General features: G+C 42.3%; 1 protein-coding gene across 2 annotated transcripts; it reads left to right on the plus strand.

Moving 5' to 3' along the window:
- Positions 1 to 182: 182 nt before the first annotated feature.
- Positions 183 to 25,181, plus strand: dpysl5a (dihydropyrimidinase like 5a). Of its 2 annotated transcripts, none has more exons than XM_079573502.1 (13): positions 183 to 365; positions 6,145 to 6,421; positions 13,409 to 13,567; positions 14,750 to 14,929; positions 15,007 to 15,075; positions 16,184 to 16,228; positions 16,300 to 16,375; positions 16,460 to 16,616; positions 18,087 to 18,228; positions 18,558 to 18,700; positions 21,364 to 21,571; positions 23,255 to 23,426; positions 24,936 to 25,181. In XM_079573502.1, exons 2-13 carry the CDS (start codon positions 6,161 to 6,163, stop codon positions 25,019 to 25,021), a joined length of 1,698 nt encoding a protein of 565 aa, XP_079429628.1. In that variant the 5' UTR covers positions 183 to 365; positions 6,145 to 6,160; the 3' UTR covers positions 25,022 to 25,181. The 2 variants fall into 2 exon arrangements, with proteins under 2 accessions (XP_079429628.1, XP_079429627.1); XM_079573501.1 differs by lacking the exon at positions 183 to 365 and adding an exon at positions 4,522 to 4,630.
- The last annotated feature ends 1,434 nt before the right edge of the window (positions 25,182 to 26,615 follow it).

Consider the following 26,615-nt stretch of genomic DNA (forward strand, 5'->3'; position numbering starts at 1 on the left):
GTTAGGTTTCATTGTTAGTACAGCAGGGACATAGTTTATAAAATGAATTGGGTTGGTTTATCCCGCACATTTCCCTTGCTTTTTAGCTCTTGGAGATAAAGGCCTCACGCGTAAAATGATTCACGCCCGCGCTTTTATTTACAAAGCCGCCGTGGACCGGAAGTGTCGCTCGGCGCCGGCTTGACGCGTGTGATGCTGCGCCCGGCTGCTCCCAGGCCGGCTCCATCTGCTGCGGATCTCCTCGGGAAGTGCCATCCGCCGCTCGTAGCCTAGTTCCCCGTCACAAAGTCCCAGCCCCGCGGCCGCTTGGAGCGAGAGAGAACCCGAGAGCAGCAGCGAGCAGCAGCAGCAGCGACACCGAGAAGGTTTGTGCACTTTGCGCCTTTTTACGCACGCTTTCGCCCTGCCCAAGTGAGCGGTTTGGGGATGTAGACTTTGTTCCCACGCCCCCTCGGCTACCGTAAGCTACGTCTGGGGCGGCTGCCTTGCTGTAAGTGGTGCCATCCTCTGCGCCCATACACGCCCTCAACCCAATTCCGCTACTTTACGCACGGAGAGGCATTTAAATGACCGGCCTTGGCTAGGTGTTAATAATAGCAAAAAAGGGCGCAAAAGCTGGGGATGAGTAGAGAGGATTCTGAGCTGGAAAGGCGGTTTGTAGGTCGCTGACAAACGCCAGAGGAGCCAGGTGGTGGAGAGCGTTTCCTTTGTCAAGACGCACAAGTCAAGTGTCATGATTGCTGTCTGCACTTACGCAGCAAAACGAGCAGACTTTGACAAGGCTAAACATCGCAACTGATGTGTGATATACCATATTTCTAATTACTGTGTAGTTACTGGCATAGGTTAAGTCAGCCAATATGCAAGAAGTTGTAATTAGGGCTGGGCTGAAGTAGCCTATTATTTTGGGAAATGGGTTATTGTTAAGTAGTAAGATGATCAATCCTTGCCTGGTGCTCATTTCACACATTATATCGCGGCCATACTGTTTTGTATGGCTTGATGTCATTAACATTTTGCATATATTTAAATACATAAATAAAGGAACATGTCCAGAAGGCATTATGCAAATGTGGGTGTTTCATTTATTCCTTGATTAATGGAATTGCTGTGACTTTAGGCCAAAACAATAACTCCTTCTTTTGTTGGTACTTCTTCCCTTTCAGACTTTGTTAATTTTCGGGAGAGATAGTTTCAGCTTTGGTGTTTTATGTGGTTTAGACTTGGGCTGAACGATCGTGAAGTGACTTGCAATAAGCCTGTGCGATAACTATATTATTGCGATATTTCACTAAACGATATCAACACAATATGTTTCATTCTCATTAAACATAATTTGTAAATAACTACTTTTCAGCAAACTGTGTCAAAAGAAGACCTTAAAAACTAAAATTGAACTAAATTAGGAACTATTACACATTTATAAGATCAACGCATTGTTTGTTTTTGCCAGAGTCTGCAAAAAAATGTGTCGATCTGAATCAGATGAAGACTTTCGTGATGTTGCGATGTATTGTGGCTTCTTGTGATACAGATATTGCATCACCCAATATCGCGATACGATATTTTTTGCAAACTATTGTGCAGCCCTAGTTTAGACATGGCTTACCCCGAATTTACACCAGAGGCAATGACTGGGCGTGACTCGAGTTTTTACGCAATATACACAGACCCCGCTTAAACTATGCATATATGTTCACCTCTAAAATGGGTAAGTAATACAATTATCTATAATATATCCCCATAATACCCCTGATTTGCTATCCTAGCTGCGAGCTCTGTCAATCTGAATGGTGAGCCTTTCCACCTCGACAATCAGACGTTCATCGTTCATCACGGACACACTTCACACTTCTTCCACGCAACGAAAAAGTATTTTGAAAGGGTGCTGGAAGTTTATTTTGACACTTAATATCGGGTTCCTGTATGTAAAATGCCAGACATTGCCGTGAATTGGGCCCGCCCCTTTTCTCCTATCAGTTAAAGGGATATTTCAGGATTTTTGACATAGGGCCTCATTTCCTAGTTATCCAGAGTGTTGTTGCTTTTTGGAGATATTTTTTTTTGTAATTCATGCAGTTCTTATATTTGAAGAGTTTTGTGGCGCTAATGCAAGGCTAGCACATTTCTATGGTATCAGCTAGCCTGCATTAAAAACAGTCTGACCCGCTCCACAGTGCACCTGAGGCAAATCACTTATAACGCCAGACTAACCATATAAATGTCTGTGTCGATAGAATAATTTTTGGAATATAACTGACCTGCATCACATGAATGATCGCATTTTGAGGGACTATTTTCTAGCAGATCACTCCGCCGCTGCGTAGCTTATACAACCAGGAAGCTGATGCTGCTCAAATATAAGTTCTTTTAAATGCAAAATGGTTCAAATTACTCTATCGACACAGACAATTATATGGTTAGTCTGGTGTTATAAGTGATTAGCCTCAGGTGCTCTGTGGAGCGGGTCAGACTGTATTTAATGCAGGCTAGCTGATACCATAGAAATGCACTAGCCTTGCACTAGCCTAGCACCACGTAACTCTTCAGATATAAGGACTACATGAATTGCAAAAAAATATATCTCCAGAAATCAGCAACACTCTGGATAACTAGGAAAGGCCTTACTAGGAGAGGCCCTATGTCAAAAACCCTGAAAAATCCCTTTAAACTTTACATTTTGCTATAGTGACAGATAAAATGATGCTGTGCTTTTAAAATGCCTTTCCTGCTGCTGCATTTACAAGCTTACAACGTACTCCCAAGTTACATCTGTGTTTTCTTACCACGAGTTTCCAAAAAAAGAATTAATAATTTCACTCTCAGGAGTCATAGCAGTCGATGCTATCCTACATCTGCATTCTCACCCCGGCATTGTCCCGCTGTAGTCATTCATCAGACGTGAAGCAGCCCGTGCCATGCAGCAAACCCCACAGCCGCACCCTGCTCCTGCACGAATCCACTACTAGAGAGGGAGAAGCATCCCTCACAAAACATGCACAATAACACAATACCAGCGCACGGCGGAGGAGAGAGAGGGAGAGAGGTGGGAGTGGAGCACACCCGGCTTTTGTGAATGGTTAAACAGTGAGAGTAATTATATTCAAATGTATTCAGGAGACAGTAAATGGGACAATAATGGGAGAATAGAGATGTCTAGCTCTGGGAGAGTCGATTGTTTTGGATAAGTTCGAGGCTAAACACGTGAAGAACAACTTTGCGTTTTCTTTGCTTCGTCAAGTATTACTCGAAAGCGGCTATTTTGGAGAACACTTTCACCGCACAGCAAGAAGGTTCCAAGTTCGGTTCTTGTCGTCTGTCCTGTAGTCAAAGAAGTTTCGTCAGCTTTTTACTTTACGTTATTTGATCTCAATTCAATAGACGGTTTTATTGTTTGTAAACATCGAAGGTGGAGGCAATGTGTCGTCCTAGGGGGCGTGGCCCATAGGAATCAATCATAGAAATGCCTTAAAGGTACTAGATGCAAGTTGGGCCATGTTATGCTCACTACTGCCACCTCAGGTCATACATGTAACTGCACCTTATATATTAAGCTCGTGCATGACGGCATTTTGGACCCGAAGCAACAATTGTATGAGTGACAGTGCAGGATTTTAGAGGCAGTTGTGGTGAATAAGTCTGGGCTCATTCTACATCTACATTGGTGGAACATGTAGGGGGAGGAAAATACTTACTTTTAACATAAACTCTGTATAGTCCCTTTAAAGGAACAGGCCACCGCTTTTCCATACTGGGATATGTTCTTACCTGAGCCTAGACGAGTTCATACGTTTCTGTCTGGTCTTTGTGCCCCTGGAAGAGCGTGGTGGCTTCCAACTTCACCCCCGTTTGGAGGTACAGGAATATACTGGGAGAGACCAAATGCTAACAACATCTTTGGTCGTTTGGCGTGACTGAGGGCACGCACAAGGACCAGACAGGTACACATCAACTCGTCAGGTAAGAACATATCTCCGTATGTAAAAACGCTGGCCTGTTCCTTTAACCTGTCAATTTTCAGGACGCTTTATATTAAGGTGAGCTCGTTAAGTATCAATAAGGTACTAATAAGCATTAATCATATGATTGTAAAGCATTGACACACTGCTTATTATACTTTTATCTGTTCACATACTAATATGCCATTAATAATATGCTTATTCATAGCCAACCCTTAAACCTTACCCTAAGCCAAAAATGATTACTAATGCTTATTAATGAGCACACCTTAATCTAAAGTGATACCCTATTTTCTACTCATAGCAAGACAGTTCCACGTTTCCTCTCAGACCAGTCGAGCCTGCATGTTCTCCCCGTGTCTTAGTTCCTCTCTAGAGCCTTAACTCCCCTGCAATCAGGTTTCTCAAATCAAACTTTATCTGAATAAATTAAGGTCAAATAAAGAAGTTATTTCTGCAGAAGAAAGTCGTCGGGGCTGCCTGTCCTTTGTCCCCGGCTCAGTTCGTTCTCATTGGCCACACTCTATTGTCCAGAGGGAGGTCAGGTCACTGGCACTGACTGACACAGGCTGAGCTCTGCCGAAGCCTCAGTCACTCACACTCGTCTCTCCAGGGAACAGCCACCTTTACTTTATATGCTCTAGACTGGCTACAATGTTCCACAAAATGAGGTAGGAAACTGCACAAAATTACTCTCTATTAGATTTATTTATCAGCCAATGGATTATGTATCTTAAGTACTTTACGATACTGTTGCCTGAATTAGGGCTTGACGTTATGGCAAAATGTCAATGTGAACTTTATTTCTATAGCACATTGACAACTTAAGCTGTCCAAAGGGCTTCACAAATAAAATATAATATTCTCAGCTCAAAAGCCAAGGAGACAAGTCTTTTAACTCGTCTTTTAAGTTTACCATGATTTTTTCTCGATTTTCGGTTAGATTTGAGTTCTTCATAATAAAAATCAACACATAAAGCTGATTCATATCTTTACTAACTAATGCTTTCTTCCAGTTTTATTTAACCACAAAAATCATCCATTGTCTCTTCCAAATTCTCATTTTTTTTCCCCCTATTTCTGCAAAAGAAATGCTGTTATATATATCGATTATAAAGTCACATGACAAATATTGCGATCAACCAAAGTAGGGATTGTGATTTCGATTAAATTTCGAGTAATTTCCCAGCCCCTGCCTGAATTGTACTTAATATGTTTTTTTCCTTATTTTTCTAATCTGTGAGTACCAAATACAGTAAGTGCTGCCTCATGACCCACCTCTGAAGAAAAGGATCAGCCTTTATTTGTATAGCGCTTTACAACAGCACCTGCTGAACCAAAGTGCTTTCCATGAGCAACAGATGTTTTTCCGTACTAAAATGTAAACGCAACAATTCTAATACGAGCTTATTTGCTGCTTGTAAAGTTACTATAACCTTCTCTAACTGCAGGCTTTCGATGGATGGATGGATGGATGGACAATTACAAAATGTTGTTTTGATTCAGTTGGTGTAGGATTATGCTGATAACTTTTTTTGGAATAAGAGAATATTCCAAATAAGTCTGGGATATATTGGATGACTGGATGAATGGATTTTAAAGAGACTAGATGCAAGTTAGTCATTTTATACTCACCACTGCCACCTCAGGTCTAATGCGTAACTGCGGGTTCGATATTTAGCCTGTGCATGACGGCACTTCAGACCCAAATTAACACCTTTTTGAGTGACAGGATTTTAGTGTGGTGAACAGGTCTGAACTCATTCTACACATTAGGACATGACTGGAACATGTAGGGGGAGGAAAATACTTAGTTTTAACATTTTTAAACTCTATATAGTCCCTTTAAGTAAACACACAGCTGAGAGTCTAGTTCTTTGAGCGGTGTTTGAGACAAATCCACAGATTTCATCTTCTGGAACACTGAAGAGTCACCAAGAGTCCCCCACACGTGCAGCACAGTGGAGTCACAAGAGGAGCTACGCTTTTCCCAGAAGATGGTGAAAGACTGTTTATATTCACTGAGTTTTGGCTCAACTGTAGGCGGAGTTTCTCAGGTGACCCTCAGGTGAAGAACGTGTCAGAGCCAAGGGAGAAGGCGGGCACTTTCGTTGTACAATAGTATAATGAAAAATAAAGCACTAATTCAATAGGTTTTAACCGACTCTTTCCCCTCCCTCTGCAGACCCAGAGCCGTCGTCATGTCGTCCAGCTCGGCGAACATCCGTATCCTGATCAAAGGCGGGAAAGTGGTGAACGATGACTGCACGCAGGAGGCGGACGTGTACATCGAGAACGGCATCATTCAGCAGGTGGGGAAGGAGATGATGATCCCGGGAGGCGCCAAGGTCATCGACGCGTCCGGGAAACTGGTGCTGCCCGGCGGCATCGACACCAGCGTGCACCTGGACGAGACCTTCATGAACGCCACCTCTGTGGACGACTTCTACAGCGGCACCAAGGTAAAGAAACAACATCAGTTTAGCCTTTTCTGTCTTCATGTGACGACAGCAACTCTATTCTGGACGTGTTTAATTACTTTTCAAAATTAGAGTATCATTATTGTAGCTTTGTAACTCCTGTTATGGAACTTTATGTCACAAAAGCAACTAAATTATCATAAACTTGGACACAGACACTGTTGGTAATGGGTTATTAAAATAAAGCGTTTGGAAGAGGACCTACTGTATTTAAACCTCATGTTTGGCAAATCCTTTTGAACGGCCCTTTTTAAAATTATTTTTGTCATTATTTTTCTAAAAGGGACGATGACAGGTGACAATACAGAGACAAACGTAACAATATAGAGACAATAACAGGTAGGGACAGATAGACACACATGTAAGGAATAACATTCAACTCTTGAGTTTATAATCTATATCACTAGCTTGTTTTAAGTTACATGGAAGGCAACAACTATAGAGTTCAGGACTGTGATGTCTCAAACCTCAAAGGGCAACAGATCTGGGGCTTCTGTTCACATTAAAACACACTGAAGTACTTCTATATGCATTCACAGAGAGATAAGCACAATGCTAACAGTGGTCAATACAGATAAAGTTAGTAAGGGCATCTAATGTTTTCACAGCTTTTTTATTTTTATTTTTATTATTCCTTAGAGATTTAAAGTACTGTTCTGTCTCAATTATAAATTCAAGTGCCCATTTGCACTTATGGATGTAATATACTACCTACAGGTTTACCACATATTTCATGTTGCTGTCCACATCATTCTGCACGTAGCACAGCAGAACATATCTTTTTCCTAATCTTCTTTTTGGTTTTGTACATTTAAATGAGTGTTAAAGGAACAGGCCACCGTTTTTACATACTGAGATATTTTCTTACCTGAGCTTAGATGAGTTGATGTGTACCTGTCTGGTCTTTGTGCGTGCCCTCTGTCACGCACAAAGACCAATGATGTTTTTAGCATTTGGCCTCTCCCAGCATATTCCTATTGCTCCAAACGGGGGTGAAGTTGGACAAACTTGTCTAGGCTCAGGTAAGAACATATCACAGTATGTATAAAGGGTGGCCTGTTCCTTCAATATGGGCCTCCAGCTCCCAAAACACCATCACTAGGAGGCATTCAGAGAAGAGATGGGGTATAGACCCAGGCTGTATTCCACAGCTCGAATAAGTTTTTAAGCTTGAGATGTAAGGAGCTAAACAGAGCATATCATCTTCCCTGCATTTTATTATTTTTGCCACCAAACAAGCTCAGGTTTTTGTTTTTAAAGACGTGCATAAAGCAGCTCTATATCTAGTCCCTTGCCTGTGTGGAGGGGGTCAGAGCGAAGGCAGCTGTGGTTTTATTGTGTGATATAATGTGCTTATGCCTGTGAAAGTAGGACTCCCTCAGAGCCTCAGGGCGACATCATGACTCCGCTCTGACTCTGAGCGCGAACCGCGGCCGACCGTGTGTCACACTGACCCCGTTTTACCCGGCGAGATGAAGGGAAGAATCTGTCAAATAGAGAAATAGAGCAGCTTTTGTCAAAATTTATCCTTATTGGAATTCAGAGGGCAATGTCACAGGAAGCTGCTGTAGAAAATGAGCAAAATTACAATATTAGGCGACGGTTTCTTGTTGCTTAATACAAAAGCTTGCACTGGGAGCTTTTGAAAGTGTCTATAAAGTAATATTTCAGTCTATTGAAGAATATGATGATGTCACCGGACCCAGTGGGGGGGCAGGAGCCAGTTTTTCCTAGTCGTAGCTAAAAAGAGAATGTATGGATTAGAAAAATGATCATTAATATCAATCACTGGGTCTCTGTACAAGACCAAAAATGTCTTCAAAGACAAAATAATATTTCCTCTATATAATAGTATAGGCCTGCAACCCAGCAATTCTCTTTTTGAGCAACACATTAACAAAAAACTAAGACATTTGAATTGCCAAAGCCTCCAAAAATATTGAGAAATTGATATTTTAATGATGTGATGTTACTGCTATCCATCTTTATTCACTTCTGCCTGTGTATTATCTCATCGGGATCCAACACAACCACTATCCCCGACTTAAATGTCTTATTTCTTCTGCCCCTTCCTGTCGTACAGAAACGGCCATACCTCACTGTTTCCATAGCGACACCGCGACTGCTGAAAAACTGCTGCAAAATGGCTTCATTCAGTCGCCCCATTGTGCTCGCAGACAATAAGACAATTACCTCATACCCCCCCTCCTTTTCTCTCTCTTTCCTCACCCCTCTCTCTCTTGCTGTCTCATTGGGGTGGGGGAGATGACTGTGTGGACACTTCAGACGGCATTGCACTTATGATAGGAGTTATAAATCAGGGGTGCTTCTTAAAGGATGTACTTAACTGATGTTTAGATCATCTAGGGGCGGGAGGATGGATGCAGGGGGGCTGGATTTGACCCGGTGTAACTGTCTGGGCCCGGGGTTTAGGGACCTACACTGGAAAAACAGTCATCAAGGAAGAAAGGACTTAAATTTGCTTGATTCAAGAGATCAAATCTAAAGTTTGAGTAGGTTTGGTCTTGTATTTGATGAGATTAAACCTCTTAATACCAATAGAACAAGCAATTTTTCACTTAATTCGGATTGTTTTGTATCATTTCAAGTGAAAAAGGCATGTACAGTGCCTCTCGAAAGTATTCATACACCTTGAACTTTTGCACATTTTGTCATGTTTACAACCCTAAACATGAAGATTTTATTTTGATTTTGTTTACTGAACGTTCACACACAAGTAACACACAACTGTGAAGTGAAAGCAAAATGATACATGATTCTGTTATTTTTTTTAAAATAGAAAAGTGAAAAGTGGGACTTGTATATGTACAGCATGAATTAATACTTTGTGGAACCCCCTTTTGCTGCAATAACAGCAGCAAGTCTCTTGGGGTCTGACTGTACAAGATTTGCACATCTAGAAACTGAAATTTTAGCCCATTCCTCTATACAAAACAACTCCAGCTCTGTCAGATTTGAACGAGAGCGTTTGTGAACAGCAGTTTTCAATTCTTTCCACAGATTTTCAATAGGATTTAGGTCAGGACGTTAACTGGGCCATTCTAACACATTAATATGTTTGTCTTTAAACCATTCCATTGTAGATTTAGCTTTGTGTTTAGGGTCATTGTCCTGCTGGAAGGTGAATCTCCGCCCCAGCCTCAGTTCTCTTGCTCCAGCAGGTTTTCCTCCAAAATGTCTCTATATTAGGCTTCATCCATGTTCCCAACTATTCTCACAATCTTCCCAGTCCCCGCTGAGGAAAAGCAGCCCCACAGCATGATGCTCCCCCCCGTATATTTGACACTGGGGATGGTGCACTCAGGACGATGAGCAGTGTTAGGTTTGCTCCATACATAACGTTTTGCATTTGGGCCAAAAAGTTCAATTTTTGTCTCATCTGACCAAAGCACCTTCTTCCACATGGAGCTGTGTCCTCTATATGACTTCTAGCAAACTTCAAACGGGATTTCTTATGGCCTCCTTTCAATAATGTCTTTCTTCTTCCACTCGTCCATGAAGTTCAGATTTGTGAAGATACGACTTATAGTTGTCCCATGTACAGTTTCCCCCAGCTCAGCGGCAGGACTTCACAGCTCCTCCAGAGTTATCATGGGGCACTTGGTTGCCTTTCTGACCAGTGTTCTCCTTGTTCGCTCTGATATTTTAGGTGGAGGACCACGCCTTGGTTAGTTGGCAGTGGTGCTATACTCTTTCCATTTCCGAACAATGGATTGAACAGTGCTCCGGGAAATGTTCAAATCTTGGGAAATCTTTGTATAACTTAAGGCTGCTTTAAACTTCTCCACAACTTTATCCCTGACCTCTCTGGTGCTCCTGGACCTTCATGATGTTGTTTAGTGACCACAGCTCTGAGGGCCTAAAAAAACAGCTGAAATTATACTGAGAGTAGATTACACACAGGTGGCCTCTATTTAACCGTTAGGCCAAGGTATGAACATTCTGGAGTCATTAGAAATGTTTTAAAGGCAATTTAATGCACTCAGAAAATGCTGTATGAATACTTATGCACGCCCCACTTTTCACTTGTGTGTGAACGTTCAGTAAAAAAATCAAAATAAAATCTTCATGTTTAGGGTTGTAAACATGACAAAATGTGCAAAAGTTCAAGGTGTATGAATACTAACGAGAGGCACTGTATTTAAATGAAAAAGTGAATTTGAGTGGGATTTATGCTTGTTCCATTAGCGTTAGCATTTTTATCTTACCTTAGATTAACTTTTGTCGATTGAAATTTAACATAAATAACCTAATTCAAGCGATTTTAAGTCATTTGTCTCATTTAAAGGAACAGGCCACCGTTTTTCCCTACTGAGATATGCTCTTACCTGAGCTTAGACGGGTTGATGCGTAGCTGTCTGGTCTTTACGCGTGCGCTCAGTCATGCAAATGTTGTTAGCATTTAGCTGTTCCTTTTAAGATGGTCCTTATTCCAGTGTAGGACAGATTGTACCTGTAAGTGTGTTTTGGCCCAGGCCAGACTGACTATGACCGCTTCAGACTTAACCTGACACAGGAATCTATGGGAGAAGCTAATAGGCAAGGCAAGTTTATTTGTAGACCACAATTCAAACACAAGGTGATTCAAAGTGCTTCACATGTTGCATAAAATTAGAAAGAAAGAAATCTATAAAACATCAACATGAAAATTAATTAATACACATGGATTTAAAGCAGTATGAAGTAACCTGTTTACCTTAATAAATCCTTTCCGTAGTCCCTGTGGGGGTAATACAAGTGTTAATGGGATGATTGGGGGGTCTTTCATCTCCCACTGGTGTCTCTGGCCAGAAAACCACAATTGCAACTTGACTGCCACCGGACCGGAGCCACCAATACACACTAATAGAATCACGGAGAAGAAGCTAACAGGCTAACGGGCAAAGCTAACTGTGGGCTAGCACCACTTAAACAGTATTTACAGCCAAGTCTGAGTGGAAAAAATGATCTCCATTATCAAATTGGACGTACAATATCCTAGCATAGTGGTTACTCTCACGGACAGTGCGCTATAATCAAAGCTAAAGACACTACGACTTAAGTTTAGAGCAAATGTTGTTTTGGTCAGGCTGTGTATTTCTCAAAGGAAGTGACAGATAATGATTGTGAGTAGAAGAGTGAGACTGGCTTCCTCGTTAAATAAACTGATTTGGAGTGGTATAGTTTGGCCTGGGACAGTTTATTCTCCGGCCTGGACCAAACTGTGTCCGAGTTTGGTCTGTGTGGGCAGGGCTGAATGTGGTTTGTCACACCAGGCCAACGCCTACGCCTTTTACAAATCACTCTTTTCTACACATTTTTGGTAGGTTACATGCGCACAATCATTACAAAATAGTAGATTACTTAAAATAAAGTACTTGTAGTCATTGTTTGGAATGAGCAGGGCCCATCTCAGCTTTTATAATGGCATTTGCTTTAATGTTTGTTTAAGAGCTGGTTTTATTTTATGGGTATTTTATGGACAACACAAATTACATATTAACTGTATGGATTATTGTAGCACTTCATTCTAAAGTTAAAAGAGTAAATAATTAATCGTCGGTGGCTGTGAGGTTAGCGCCTCACGGTCCCGGGTTTGTTTCCCGAACTGTGTGTAGTTTGCATGTTCTCCTTGTGTTGTTGGCTTTCTTCTTGGTGCTACAGCTCTTCTGACTATGAACCTATCGCTCAAAATCTGGAGATGGGTCCCAGGGTAGTGTGGTAACCGCTCCTGACAGGTTGCCACTACAGCCTGGGAATATGCTTCAAATGCAGAGGATACATTTCCCAATGGGGACAATTATACACAGCCCAACCCCCAAGAAAAAGGTTGCCACAAAAAAAAAATAAAGGTCACACGCTGTAATGTTTGGTTGTAGGGCCTTTAGCTTTGATTACAGCACATCCACTGTGGAATCGTCTCAATAAACTTCAAAAGATCCAGTGTCGTATTCATGTTGTCCTTGTTTTGATGATGGGAGAATGTGACCACTGCAGTAAGACAAGAGTTCCAACCCGCGCTACCATCTGAGCCACTTGAAATGTACCTAGTTTTATCTGGTTTGACATTAAAGGCCACCGTTTTTACATACTGAGACATGTTCTTACCTGAGCTTAGACGAGTTCATGTGTACCTGTCTGGTCTTCACGTGTGCCCTCCGTCACGTAAACACAGCGCAGACGGCAGACAGCATTTAGCTTCTCCTCCTCTATAGCTCCAAACGAGGTGAAGATAGAAGCTACCAAGCTCTTCCACGTTTTCCCTATTTAAATACGTGAAGTGTTACACGATAAAGTATAATTACACAAAATTGAACAATGTGGTTTTTCTAAGTGGATAAAAAGAGGAACTATATTGACCAGACAGGTACAAATGAACTCATCTAAGCTCAGGTAAGAACATATCTCAGTATGTAAAAACAGTGGCCTGTTCCTTTAATGTAATGTTATTTAACCTCTTAACCCTCACTTGGACTGAGCACATTTTCTCAAGTTTGGCAATAACCAAATCTGAAAGCTTCTTGGAAAAAAGTGTCAAAAAATAGCAACGAAAATGGAGATGAAAACAAGAGAATGCAATAAAGTGTGACGGAAAAGTGTGATGAAAACTTAACAAAAAAGCAATGGAAAAAAGTAACAACAGTGCGAGGAAAAAGATCCTTTTGGACGAGTTTTGTAGGTCTTAGCTTTTAAAAGAGGCTTTAGAGCCTTTTAGATTTGGGTGAATCTGAACTGGAGAAAGAACTTTGTTAAGGCGGGGGTTAAGAGGTTAATTGTCATGTTTATTGGGGAGAATGAGAGGTTATCATTTCATAGCACAAGGCAACCATACTGTACATAAGGGCCATGAGCGACTCCCAGTTTTCTTCATCAAACTGCTCTAGCTCATTTCATGCATTTATGTCCCAATAATACCCAGAAACATCTTTAAATGAGTCTTCTAACTGTGTTCTCTTGTCTCCTCCTCAGGCTGCTTTAGCCGGCGGGACGACCATGGTGATCGCGCACGTGTTGCCGGACAAGAACGAGTCGCTGGTGGACGCCTACGAGAAATGCCGTAACGTCGCGGATTCCAAAGCCTGCTGTGACTACGCCCTGCACGTCGGCGTCACCTGGTGGGGGCCGAGGGTAAGGCACTGGTTTCTCCATTTTAAGCATATACTGTGAGAAATGTCGACGTAGCTTGTGAAGCCTAAGAGTTAAATGAGGGCTCCGGACGTTCCTCGTTGTAATGGACTTTCTATTGAAAATGTTTTTCCAGTCTTGGAGTTATTATTGAACCTTTTGCTATTTTTATTGTCATGTATTGCCCTTTTCTAAATATAGGACTCATGGCAATGTGGCAGGGCTCCAAATGCCCTGTCAAATTGCTAGCATGAATTATCTTCAGTTAGCCCAACCTGAAAGCACTTAGTCCATCGCTTTTCTACAGTCTATGATTTCAAGATGATGCACTTCACCGACCCTTCTCTGCAGTTTTACTTTTATCGACTGGAATGGGACTAAAACTCTGTGAAAGGTAGTTTCTGATGACTAAAACTATGATAAAAATCTCACTGCAAAACTGTAATCTGAAAAATAAGTAATTTTGTCATTGATTGGTGTAAGTAATTTGAAGAAATCTCTCTCTCTGGGGTGAGGTTTATACACTTTAATTAAGAAAAAACATCTTCAACAAGAGTTTATAATCTAAATTAACCTCTTAACTCCTGCCTGAACCGAGAGGATCTTTTTCCTCACGTCAACACATTTTTTTTCCATAATTTTTTTGTTGGGTATTCAACTCATTTTTGCAACTTTTTTGTCATTTTTTAGTCATTTTTTTGTCATTTTTTTGTCACATTTTTGTAATTTTTTCGCCATTTTTGTGTCATTTTCTAGTGACATTTTTGTGACTTTTTGCCACTTTTTCATCAATTTTTCGTCACTTTTTTTAGTCACATTTCCATCATTGTTTTCGTCTCAGTTTCGTTGTTTTTTCCAGAAGCTTTTGGACTGGGGTAAAGCCAAACTGGAGAAAATGTGCTCGGTTCAGGTGGGAGCTAAGGGGTTAAGATTGTTTTAATCCAATTTTTTTGAGTGTAATGAGATCGTTTTTCTTAATTCAAGTGTTCCAAACTTGACATTTGTTACTCAAAAAGGCAAATTTACAAGAAAAACTTGTTTCTCTATGACTTATTGCAGTGACAGTTTTAAATGAGCCTCATATCATTGTAAAGAGGAAGTCTGTGCTTTGTCCATTAAGCTCTGAATATGATCAAATACTCCTCCACTGCGTGTAGTAAAACGTTCATCCTCTCTTGTCTTTAGGTGAAGGCGGAGATGGAGAAGCTGGTCCGGGACAAAGGCGTGAACTCCTTCCAGATGTTCATGGCCTACAAAGAGTCGTTCATGCTGCGGGACAGTGAGCTGTACCAGGCGCTGCAGCAGTGTAAGGACATCGGAGCCGTGGCCCGGGTTCACGCTGAGAACGGAGAGCTGGTGGCAGAGGTGGGGCTTTCGCTTCTGCACAGACGTAAGTGTGGAGATGATGATATTCTGATGGTTTGTTTGTTTGTTTGTTGCAGGGGGCGAAGGAGGTGCTGGATCTGGGGATCACGGGACCAGAGGGGATCGAAATCAGCCGACCAGAAGAGGTACTGTGTAATGGATATGACGGAGTTTCTTTCCTTTAGATATGCTAAGATCAGCCTGTCTTGTCTCTAAGTCGGACACACCTGTAATCAGATAAAAAGGAGAGAAGTTGACTCAATCTTTGCATTGTGTGTCTGTGCCTGCCATACTAAGCACGGAGAACAGAAAGAGAAAAAGAGAACTGTCAGCAGTGAAAGGGTCTATACTGTAAGCCTCGAACAACTTCTAAAGAAATTCAAGCTGTCCATCAACGCTTGAATGATATTTAATGAAAACATTTCAGAGGTGCCCACACTTTTGTCCATTACTGTATAGCTACTGTATGTATTAGTGACATAGATTTAGACTGGGGCCAACATTACCAAACAGGATTGTGTCTGTTTCTTCTGTGTAATGGTGGTTGTTGCTGTTGGTGACACATCAATACATCACTATATCTACACTCTGAATATAATGGTCCCTGAGTGGGTTTAGTTCATCCCCCGCTCTCCCAGAGGAGCAGGACCTCAGCTCAGCTCAGAATAAAATTTACATGTATAAACTTAAAGGGACATTTCAGGATTTTTGACATAGGGCCTCATTTCCTCGTTATCCAGAGTGTTTTCTGATTTCTGGAGATATTTTTTTTTGTAATTCATGCAGTTCTTATATTTGAAGAGTTTCGTGGCGCTAGGCTAATGCAAGGCTAGCGCATTTCTATGGTATCAGCTAGCCTGCATTAAAAACAGTCTGACCCGCTCCACAGAGCACCTGAGGCAAATCACTTATAACACCAGACTAACCATATAAATGTCTGTGTCGATTTTTGGAATATAACTGACCTGCATCACATGAACGATCGCATTTTGAGGGACTATTTTCTAGCAGATCACTCCGCCGCTGCGTAGCTTATACAACCACGAAGCTGATGCTGCTCAAATATAAGCTCTTTTAAATGCAAAATGGTTAAAATTACTCTATCAGCAACACTCTGGATAACTAGGAAATGAGGCCCTATGCCAAAAATCCTGAAATATCCCTTTAAAGACAAAACTCTTGATTCCATGTTTGTGGCTTGTATCTAAACACATTACAGCCGGGTATTAACAGCATTATTTCTTGTGTTTTCAGCTGGAGGCAGAGGCGGCTCATAGGGCGGTCACCATCGCCAACAGGGTGAGTCTAAAACACACCGACTATTCCCAACAGACTGTAGAAACTGTGCTCATGTGAGGGGTTTTCCTCAGGCGCACTGCCCCATTTACCTGGTGAACGTGTCCAGCGCTTCTGCCGGAGACGTCATCGCCTCGTCGAAGATGCAGGGTGAGTCTCTCCGTACTAAAAAAGCAACATAACATAAGGAAAATACCTGTAATAAAGCTTTACACCACACATTTACATTCACAGGTAAAGTGGTCCTGGGGGAAACGACCACAGCCCACTCGGTGCTCTCCGGGCTCAACTACTACCACCAGGACTGGGCTCTGGCGGCCGCCCACGTCACGGTGCCCCCGCTGCGCCTCGACCAGGGAACGCCCAACGCCATCATGAGTCTGCTGGGGAGGTGAGAGGAGAGCGCTACGTCAGGCGGGGAAAAGTGATTTGTTTATTTAGAGATTTGTCCTCGGTTCTAGGGAATCAGGCTGGTGTCAAGTTAAAGCCAGATCGTTTTACATGACAAGTATCCCCTTTTTTTCTGTTCTCAAGTTGTAAACTAGAGGTTGACGATATATATGAGCTGGCCGATATTTAGGGATTTTACTATATCGGCCGATCTAGCGCCGTTAAAAGCTGATTTCTCCAGGACCAAATGTGACATAGACTTTTTTGCATTAGAAAGAGCTAAGTCGGGGCTTTAAAGGAACAGGCCACCGTTTTTTCATACTGAGATATGCTCTTACCGGAGCTTAGAAGAGTTGATACGTATCTGTCTGGTCTTTGTGCCTGTGAAAGAGCGTGGTAGCTTCCAACTTCACCCCCGTTTGGAGCCATTGGAATACATTGGGAGAGGCTAAATGCTAACAACATCTGTGGTCGTTTTGCGTGACTGAGAGCACGCACAAAGACCAGACCTGTTCCTTTAAACCGAGTCCTCCCACAACTTCCTAGGCCTCCGGGGAACAGAGAAACCTGAAGAATTCAATTGCTGAGTTAGTTTTATCCTCCCAAGTTGTATTTTAATCGGCGGTTAGCAACAGTATGCTAATGCTAATGGCAGCTAATCAAAGCTGGGACAGAAACTATGATTGAATCACCTAAAGCAGTGGCTCCCAAAGCCGGGAGGGACCTCCAAAGCACTGCTGGAGGTCCCCTAAAGCGTGTTTACAAAACAAGTACATTGAAAAACTGCAGATTTTGAAAGGACATGTACATTTATTTGCTCAAATGTAGCTCTTCAGATCAGTATTTCGACCGATATGGGGTTTTCGAAGGCCGATGCCGATTGTGTTTATTATTATTTTATTTATATTTTTTGCTGATTTTTCCAATTATCTGGTCTATAATCCTGTAGAAACATAAATACTGCTGGAGTAGCCATTATAGATGATTTTCATGTAATTTTAGCTGTAATATAAAAACAAATTCCTTTGAATAGAGTACATTATTATTATCTGGGGGCCCTGGGAGATTTTTGGAACAATAAGGGGGCTGCGATGTCCCGGAATGAGGGAGTAGCTGACCTAAAGTAATGAAATAAGATCGGCCACTGCTAGAGTAGCCAAGTATTTATGTTTTACTGGATTATAGACCAGACATTTGGAAAAATCTGCAAAAATATTGGCCGTGCATATCGGCATCAGCCAATAGAAATAAAACAAAATCGGCATCGGCCTTCAAAAAACCCATATCGGCCGACCCCTGTTGGAAACCCTTGGCCTATATGACATAAGGGAAAGACTCAGCTGTCCAAGATTCTGCTCCAGCTCATCTTCCCAACATTTAAAAAGGATTGTTTTGTAATTATCACGTACAAATGCATTTTTATTTTAACAAGATGTTCAGAATAAGCTGATCTGACGTTCTCCTCCTGCAGCGACACTCTGAACGTCGTGGCCTCTGACCACCGTCCGTTCACCATCAAACAGAAGGCCATGGGCAAAGACGACTTCACCAAGATCCCCCACGGCGTGCCCGGGGTGCAGGACCGCATGAGCGTGATGTGGCAGCGGGGCGTGGTGCGTGAGCTCACTGCAGAGGGGCAGCTGCCCTGGTTCAGCAAATATTGATTTCTTTAGATTGTAAGACAGAACCAACATCTGCTGCGGGGAAGCACAAGACAGCGGGGGGAAACAAGACGACAGGCCTTTATAGGGGGAAGTGACAAGGTCTTATTCCAGAGAACAGAAAAAAACAAGCTTATTTCTTAACTATTTTCAATAATGGGTAGAGCCAGAGTAAAATATATTGTTCCATTTGGTTTCAACAATGTAAAAAAACAACAGAACAGTCAGAACACGTGTGATTTTAGATCTGGTGATTAAAGTTCTTGGCCGTTCTCCGACAGCTCGGGGGCAAAATGGACGAGAACCGTTTCGTGGCGGTGACCAGCTCCAACGCGGCGAAGATCTATAACCTGTACCCGCGGAAAGGCCGGATCATCGCGGGGGCCGACGCCGACGTGGTGGTGTGGGACCCCGAGGGATCCAAGTATGAAACTCTACTCTCCCATTTACAAACCATTACCAAACCATTACCAAACCATTACCACACATGAGGTCAGCTGCAGCTTTTAGGGGATACAGTGATTCAGGGGTGTGGGCAGAGCTTTGTTTGGACAGTCTATGATATTTTTACTTTTAGAGAACTGTATTTAAAATCTGGAAAGGTTTTCTGCAGCTTCTGAATTATTTATGCACTAATAATTTATGTGGAAAATGACCTGCAATAATGCTAGAATGGCAGGAATCTCTATATATTTGTCAATAAGTGCTAAAATATGCACTTAGATTAGCGGTTTTCCCAGGCGAGAAAAGCGAAGGAGAAGCTACTGAGACACAGCAGGCCCTGGGGGACGGACTGCCAGTGTTCGGCGAATTTTGATTGGCTGATAATTCTGTCAGTCATGCTGAGTGTCAATCACGAGTGCGACCTGACAACACAGGGGCATCTCAAACTGTGGAGAAGGCCCTGAGGCGGAGGTGTTTAAAGAGATGTTTTGATTGGGAAAATACATTGACTTTATTTCAATAAATGAATAATAATGAGCCTGACAGGACTGTAGCCTCATATAAACACTTAGACTTATTGCACTTTACAAGCCTGTGTCACAAGTCTCTGCTACATTGTAGTCAATATTCATTCACTCCACACTCCGTGGTAGTAAGCTACTATTGTAGCCACAGCTGCCCAGGGGCAGACTGTCCATTTCCCACTTGCACAGTCACACAATGTGTTGTTTATATCCTGATTTCTTATTATGTCAGTGCCCTCTGCTGGACACCTGTGGAATTCTTTCCTTTTATTTTGATCTAATCTGCCCCCTAGTGGCTGGATTGAGCATTCTGGTAATCTATTATAGAAAACGCTATCTCAATGGCCGCCGCCTGGGCGCCGCCATGTTTATTTCCCATACCGACTTTGAAGCTAAGCAGGAAAGTGCCTGGTTAGAACTGGGATGGGAGACCGTTCCTCCGATGCTAAGCAGGGAAAGGCCTGGTTAGGACTGGGATGGGAGACCGTTTGGGAACACCAGGAAGCCTGGCGACAGTACTGAGTGTGTGCGTGGTTGGTGTTATTACATCCGCGGCCGGCCCCCACGTGACGAGTCCCACCGCTCGCGGGCATCGGCCACGGGTCCATATGGACCGCGGTGCTGCTGTCCGAGGACAACCCGCTGTCACAAAAACGCGAGTGCACGAGATCTGACTGCCGTGCGTGTGCGCGCGTACAAACAGGGCGATGTGTGTGTGCGCGCGTGTGTGTATGTATGTGTGCGCGTGCGCATCCAAACAGGGCCATGTGTGCGTGTGTGTGCGTGTGCGTATGTGTGTGCGTGTGCGTGCGTGCCCAAAACCTCCTCAAACACGAGCCTCTAATCACACGCGCTGCTCCGACTGATTTATCCTCCGTGTGCGTAAAAGCGAAAATGACACTACAACTTCACGAGCGCATGGCCTGCACTGCGTAGTTTTTTTTCTTTTTATCTTTTTTTTTCCTTTGCTGCTGGACCATTTGTTTTCTATTTTGCTTTCACGTATTGAGCCCAGAGGTACATTTCATTCTAAAGCAGCTTGGAAAGCATTGCCAATTTTATTTTTAAGGTTATAAATACTGTCTAACAACGATAATTAGGCTATTTCATTTCAAAACCTACTCATTATTTTTTGGATTGTAAACTACCGTGATGCACCAAACCACGGGTCCTGCACTTTGAACCAAAGCGTTAGAACTGAACCCCTAATATTTATCCATAATTATTCCACTGTCTCTTGAATTCTATTCCCTGAGTTTAGCGAACATATTGTCGTTGTAGTTTATAAGAAAGGAGCACGGGTGCATCAAACACTCCAATTGCAGTTTGTTTGACATTTTTCTTTGCATTCATTCTTTTACTCATTTGTAGTGGCCATAGTTTTTGGCATGGGTTGGGAACCACTGGTCTACAGCTGAACTGTGTGACGGGTTGGACATTTCTTTGTAATCACTCATAATCTCAGAATATCAAATGTGGAGACTAGCGAGGCCCGGCCGAAGGCCGGGTCTCAGCTAGTTTAAAAGAAATCATAACTCCGCACAGGAATGGACTAGAGATTTACTTCTTTTTTTTTGACAATTTATGCTCTACAAGTTGTGGGCCGGACTGAATCATCTCAGTCATCTCGAGACGTATTTTGCCCAGGTCTGGTCTAAAACATATTTGGTTTATTTTTTCACTCAAATGTTTCACGTTTTGTCTAATTTTCTTTTCTCTGTTTCATGAAATGTTTGAACATTTTAAGATATGAAATATGCAAAAAAAAAAATCTTCCATTGTGGCATTAAAATATAGCATTTGGGCTTTAAAAAGCCTTATTTCAACTTGCTTCTGTTTGTATAAACCCAGTTGTTGTCTTTGGGGAAAACACTAACCATTGCAAGTCCTAACTAGCTCTGGGTAAATCTGGTTGTCATCCAGCGTGTGGCAACAGTGGTTTTAGGCGCAGAGCGGGTTTCTTGATTGGCAACAAAATCCGGCTTTGATACAATGTGCCTGTGATTCTAATTTAAATTTTCTCTGATTTTTCAGCTCTATCTACTCTCTATGAGCTAAAACAACCTTTTCATCTTTTTATTTGGCATATCTAAAATGCTAAATGTCCCTCTCTCTCCAGGACACTCTCTGCCGACGCGCAGTTCCAGGGCGGCGACGTGAACCTGTACGAGGGGCTGAGGGTGTACGGCGTGCCCATCGTGACCATCAGCCGGGGCAGGCTGGTCTACGAGAGCGGCATGTTCACGTGCGCCGCCGGCTCAGGCCTCTACTGCCCCATGAGGAGCTTCCCCGACCCGCTCTACAAGAAGATGGTGCAGAGGCAGAAGGTAAACCAGCGTGTGGACAAATCATGAAGTTAACAATGTCTGCTATGTCCTGTAATGCTGACAAAGATGTAGTTACAACTCTGAGAAAACTGGAAGCAATCATTATGAGGCACTTAGGCATTTTTGTGTCTCTACAAAAGAGCCGTGATAACTTAAGAAGTGTCTGAATAGTGCTGTTTGTGAGGAAGGAGGTGGCATAGGGTCCTCTGGAGGTTCCTCAACAGCATTAAGGAGCTAAGAGTAAGAGCCGTCCCACAAGCCCCTTACGTTGTTCCCCCCAAGTGAGTACGAAAATTGCCGATCTCTGCACAACCTCTTGATGATTGACAGCAACTCATTTAATTCAATAAAACTATCGATCTGCACAAGCCAAACATTCTAGCACAGTGACCTCTCACTGTTGTAAAGATTATTGCAAGTAAATGGTCCTAAAGAAAGGGGTTTGGCTACTGCTTTCATCTAGAATACAAAAATGATCCTATAAATTCACATGGCCAGTCATTTCTAATCACAATAATAATAGCCTACACTTGTATTGCGCTTTACAAGCCTGTATTACCAAGCTTCTTAAAGTGCTACACTGTCATTATTCATTCCATACTCAGTGGTGGTTAGCTACTATTGTAGCCACAGCTGCCCTTGGGGTAGACTGACGGAAGCGAAGCAACCAGTCTGTGCCATCGGCCCCTCCGACCACCACCAACCACTCCCTCACTACATTCGTTTGCTGCAGGTCCGGTCCTCAGAGGAGCAGACCTCACGGGGCATTAATGTCTGAGAAAGACACAAAGGACAGGATTGGGTGGAATATTTGACCAGAGCCTTTTTATTTCTGTGACTGAGTGCTGGTAACTGCGGAGGAAGTTCATGTTTGAAACTTTCTGTGCCAGTGCAGATCTGTTCTATGGTCTGTGGGGTTTATAAAGAATGTTGCAGGACTTTCATTTCTGCTCAAAGTTTCTCTCACGAGTGCAGCCAATTATTTTGAAAATGATCAACTGAATTAAAAATGCATTTGTATTTAGTTGTGTTTTGGGTTAAAAATAAAGTTTAAACGCTCTTAAAGGGACTATAGGAAGTTTAAAAATGTTAAAACTAAGTATTTTCATCCCCCTACATGTTCCAGCCATGTCATATGTAGAATAAGCCTAGACCTGTTCACCACAACTGCCTCTAAAATCCTGCACTGTCACTCAAAAAGGTGTTAAAGCTGTAAGACCCGAGGTGGCAGTAGTGAGTATAAAATAACTAACTTGCATCTAGCCCCTTAAAATTCAAATATTTTTCAACAAAACATCCTTTTAAAACCATATTGAAATAGCCTTCAGATTCATTCCTTTTTCATCTGAAATAATTCCCCTGCTAACTGCTCATGCTCCCCTTGTTGGGACTAAAATGACACTAAAAAGCAAAAAATTTGACTTGGAGCCAGCTGATTCAACCAAGCGAACCAAAACATTGACAAAACTGGGACGCAGACAGGATTAAACCAGACTAGAGTCTATTTTGGCACATGCGCACTCCTCAGGGAAATATCCAGACTTTATCAAGAAAACCACGAAGAAGCCGCATGAGAGAAAATGACTTTATCCAGGACAAGAAACAAACAAGGCTCAGACCTGTGACCGACGCCAGGACGACCAGGGTCTCTGTGCTTACACGTGTTCCCCTGTTTCCCGTCAGTCCCAGGCGGCGAAGGCGGTGGAGAGGGAGCCGTACGCGGGAGAGGTGGTGGAGGTGCAGAACTCGGGGAAGAGGGATCACTTCGGGGACTCAGGGCTGGACACTCCGACCCGGCCCAGCACCAGACACGGCGGCGTGCGGGACCTCCAGGAGTCCAGCTTCAGCCTCTCCGGTCAGCGCCGCACACTCACTCACTCACAAGAACTAATATCGCAAATGCCAAGGATATTAAAACTTAGATGTTAAGGGGGGGAAGTCACAAAAAATCACAACATTGAACTCTCAAATACTGCACGTGCACAGAGTTATATGATTATTTAAGTATTGTGGAGAAACTAGAGAAAAGGTCTTACTTGACGTGCCGAGTGCAAATCCTCAAAGGGTTTATCATAAGTGTTTGAAAAATGCTGTTCCACCAAAGTCCAGCCAGTGTTAATCACATGACTTTGTAAGCGTTGTTGAGCTGGTTATTTCTGTCAAAAAAAATAAACGTTTGAAGGAGTGTTTTCTTATATTGTGATGTCGTGATTATACACTGCCCGACATAGGGCCTCATCTCCTAGTTATCCAGAGTGTTGTTGATTTCTGGAGATATATTTTTTTTTTGTAATTCTTCTAGTTCTTATGTTTGAAGAGTTTCGTGGCGCTAGGCTAGTGCAAGGCTAGTGCATTTCTATGGTATCAGCTAGCCTGCATTAAAAACAGCCTGACCCGCTCCACAGAGCACCTGAGGCAAATCACTTATAACGCCAGACTAACCATATAAATGTCTGTGTCGATAAAATAATGTTTGGAATATAACTGACCTTGCATCACATGAATGATCGCATTTTCAGGGACTATTTTCTAGCAGATCACTCCGCCGCCGCGTAGCTTATACAACCACGAAGCAGATGCTGCTCAAAAATAAGTTCTTTTAAATGCAAAATGTTTAAAATTACTCTATCGACACAGACATTTATATGGTTGGTCTGGTGTTATAAGTGATTTGCCTCAGGTGCGTCAGACTGTTTTTAATGCAGGGTAGCTGATACCATAGAAATGCACTAGCCTTGCACTAGCCTAGCGCCACGAAACTCTTCAAATATAAGAACTGCATGAATTACAAAAAAATATATCTCCAGAAATCAACAACACTCTGGATCACTAGGAAATGAGGCCCTATGTCAAAAATCCTGAAATATCCCTTTAAGTGGGGCTAGCCCACAGCTAGCTTTGCCCGTTAGCCTGTTAGCTTCTTCTTCGTGATTCTATTAGTGTGTATTGGTGGCTCCGACCCAGAGGCAGGAAAGTTGCAATTGTAGTTTTCTGGCCAGAGACACCAAGGGGAGATGAGAGACCCTCCAATCATCCCATAAACACTTGTATTACCCCCAGAGGGACTATGGAAAGGATTTATTAAGGTTAACTGACTCAAAATAATCAGTCTGATGTTTTTTAAGAACTGCATGAATTACAAAAAAAAATATCTCAGGAAATCAGCAACACTGGATAACTAGGAAACGAGGCCCTATGTCAAAAATCTCTTTAAGAAGGTGCAGTTACATGTATGACCTGAGGTGGCAGTAGTGAGTATAAAATGGCCAACTTGCATCTAGCCCCTTTAACACTCACTTAGTGAATAATTATTTGGATTGAGAAACTAAAAATAACTGTTCTCTTGACTTCATCTCTTCTGTAGGCGCCCAGATTGACGACAAGATCCCGAAAAGGTCTTCGGCACGAATCCTGGCTCCCCCCGGGGGGCGCTCCAGTGGGATCTGGTAAAAACGCACCAACATTTGAACAGAAGAAGAAGAAGAAGAAGAAGAAGATGTTGTAGGTTTTTTTTATTATTTCGAACAGTTGTTTCTGTGGTAAATAAAAAAGTGTTCTCAACTCAAACACGGCACAATGTTGTAATAGGACTGTCTCACGCTGCATTTACTACGTGTGACGTTTTAGTTTGGGCAAAGTATGGTTTCCGCTGGGGACTGGACGGTGTGGCGCTCAAGACCAAATGAAGACCATCTTTTTACACACTCAATAAACCTGGTTACAACCTCAAAAAGAAGCAGTTTTTACATAACACATGACCTCAATAAACGATCTCTGATGTAAAAGTTTGGTCTCGAACACTGCCATGTCCTACAGAGCGACCTATTTTTAGCTTTCAGTCCTCGTTTGTACTATTGTGTTACCTCACTGTAAGATACTACTTTGCACTGTCATTCGGGCGCCTTTCGAACCCTTATATTAGCTTACACCAACACATTACAAAAGCAAAACCACAACTGTATTGCAACTTTTTATTCTTTTTATTTATTGAGAAAGTGTCTATGGAGCTGTCAGACGGTTACACACTCTCATCTCCTCATAATAATAGTTATATTAATGCATAAAAAGTCAGCCAAGTAATCAAGAACTAAGCAAAAACTGTCATTTTAAAGAAATCTGTCAAAGTAAATTAAGATTTTAGTGTAGCTTTCAGTGTGATGAGATCTTGTTTCGTCATTTAAGTGTAAAAAACTTGCCTCATGGACCGAAATAGTTGCTCAAGTCAAGAACAAATCTACGTATGTCAAGAAAATGTCACTTATTTCTATACGTTTTGCCGTGTGGTTCCCCAAACATTTCAGCTTTGAACAGATCAACAAGTTGTGTTATGTTCAATTATGCACTTGATTTGAAGGATGTTTCAAAGCGTAACCTCACGACCTGAACCTTAAACACTGCAAAAAGCGATCTAGAAACAAGTAAAATGTTCTCAAAATAAGTCATTTTCCTTTAGTCCGGTTCACTATGTTTAGATTAGATTAGAGAGTACGGTATATTTTTTGAAATATGTGTGTCAAGGTCAAAGCCATGATTTAATGTGGCCCTTTGAGGAGCATGAGTCTCTAGCCCATTCCTGTGCGGAGTTATGGATTTTTAACGAAATAACCAGTTTGCTCACTCCAGCCACTAGGGGGCAGCTTAAAGGAACAGGCCACCAATTTTCCATACTATGACATGTTCTTACCTGAGCTTAGACGAGACCAGACAGGTACGTATCAACTCGTCTAAGCTCAGGTTAGAACATATCACAGTATGGAAAAACGGTGGCCTGTTACTTTAAATTAAAAAAAGGAAAGAATTCCACATGTGTCCAGCAGAGGGCACTGACACAATAAGAGATCAGGATATAAACAACACATTATAGCCACATGGTAAATGGTCAGTCAACAGGGCGGCTGTGGCTACAATGGTAACTTACTGCCATCAAGTGTGGAGTGAATGAATAATGACTTTATGTAGCACTTTGAAAAACATGCTGATAAAGCGTAATAAGCGTAAGATGTTGTTATTTACGAGGCCACAGTCCTTTACAGTATCTGCGGCC

Source organism: Gobius niger, assembly GCF_951799975.1.
Source record: "Gobius niger genome assembly, chromosome: 16".
Classification (NCBI taxonomy): Eukaryota; Metazoa; Chordata; class Actinopteri; order Gobiiformes; family Gobiidae; genus Gobius; species Gobius niger.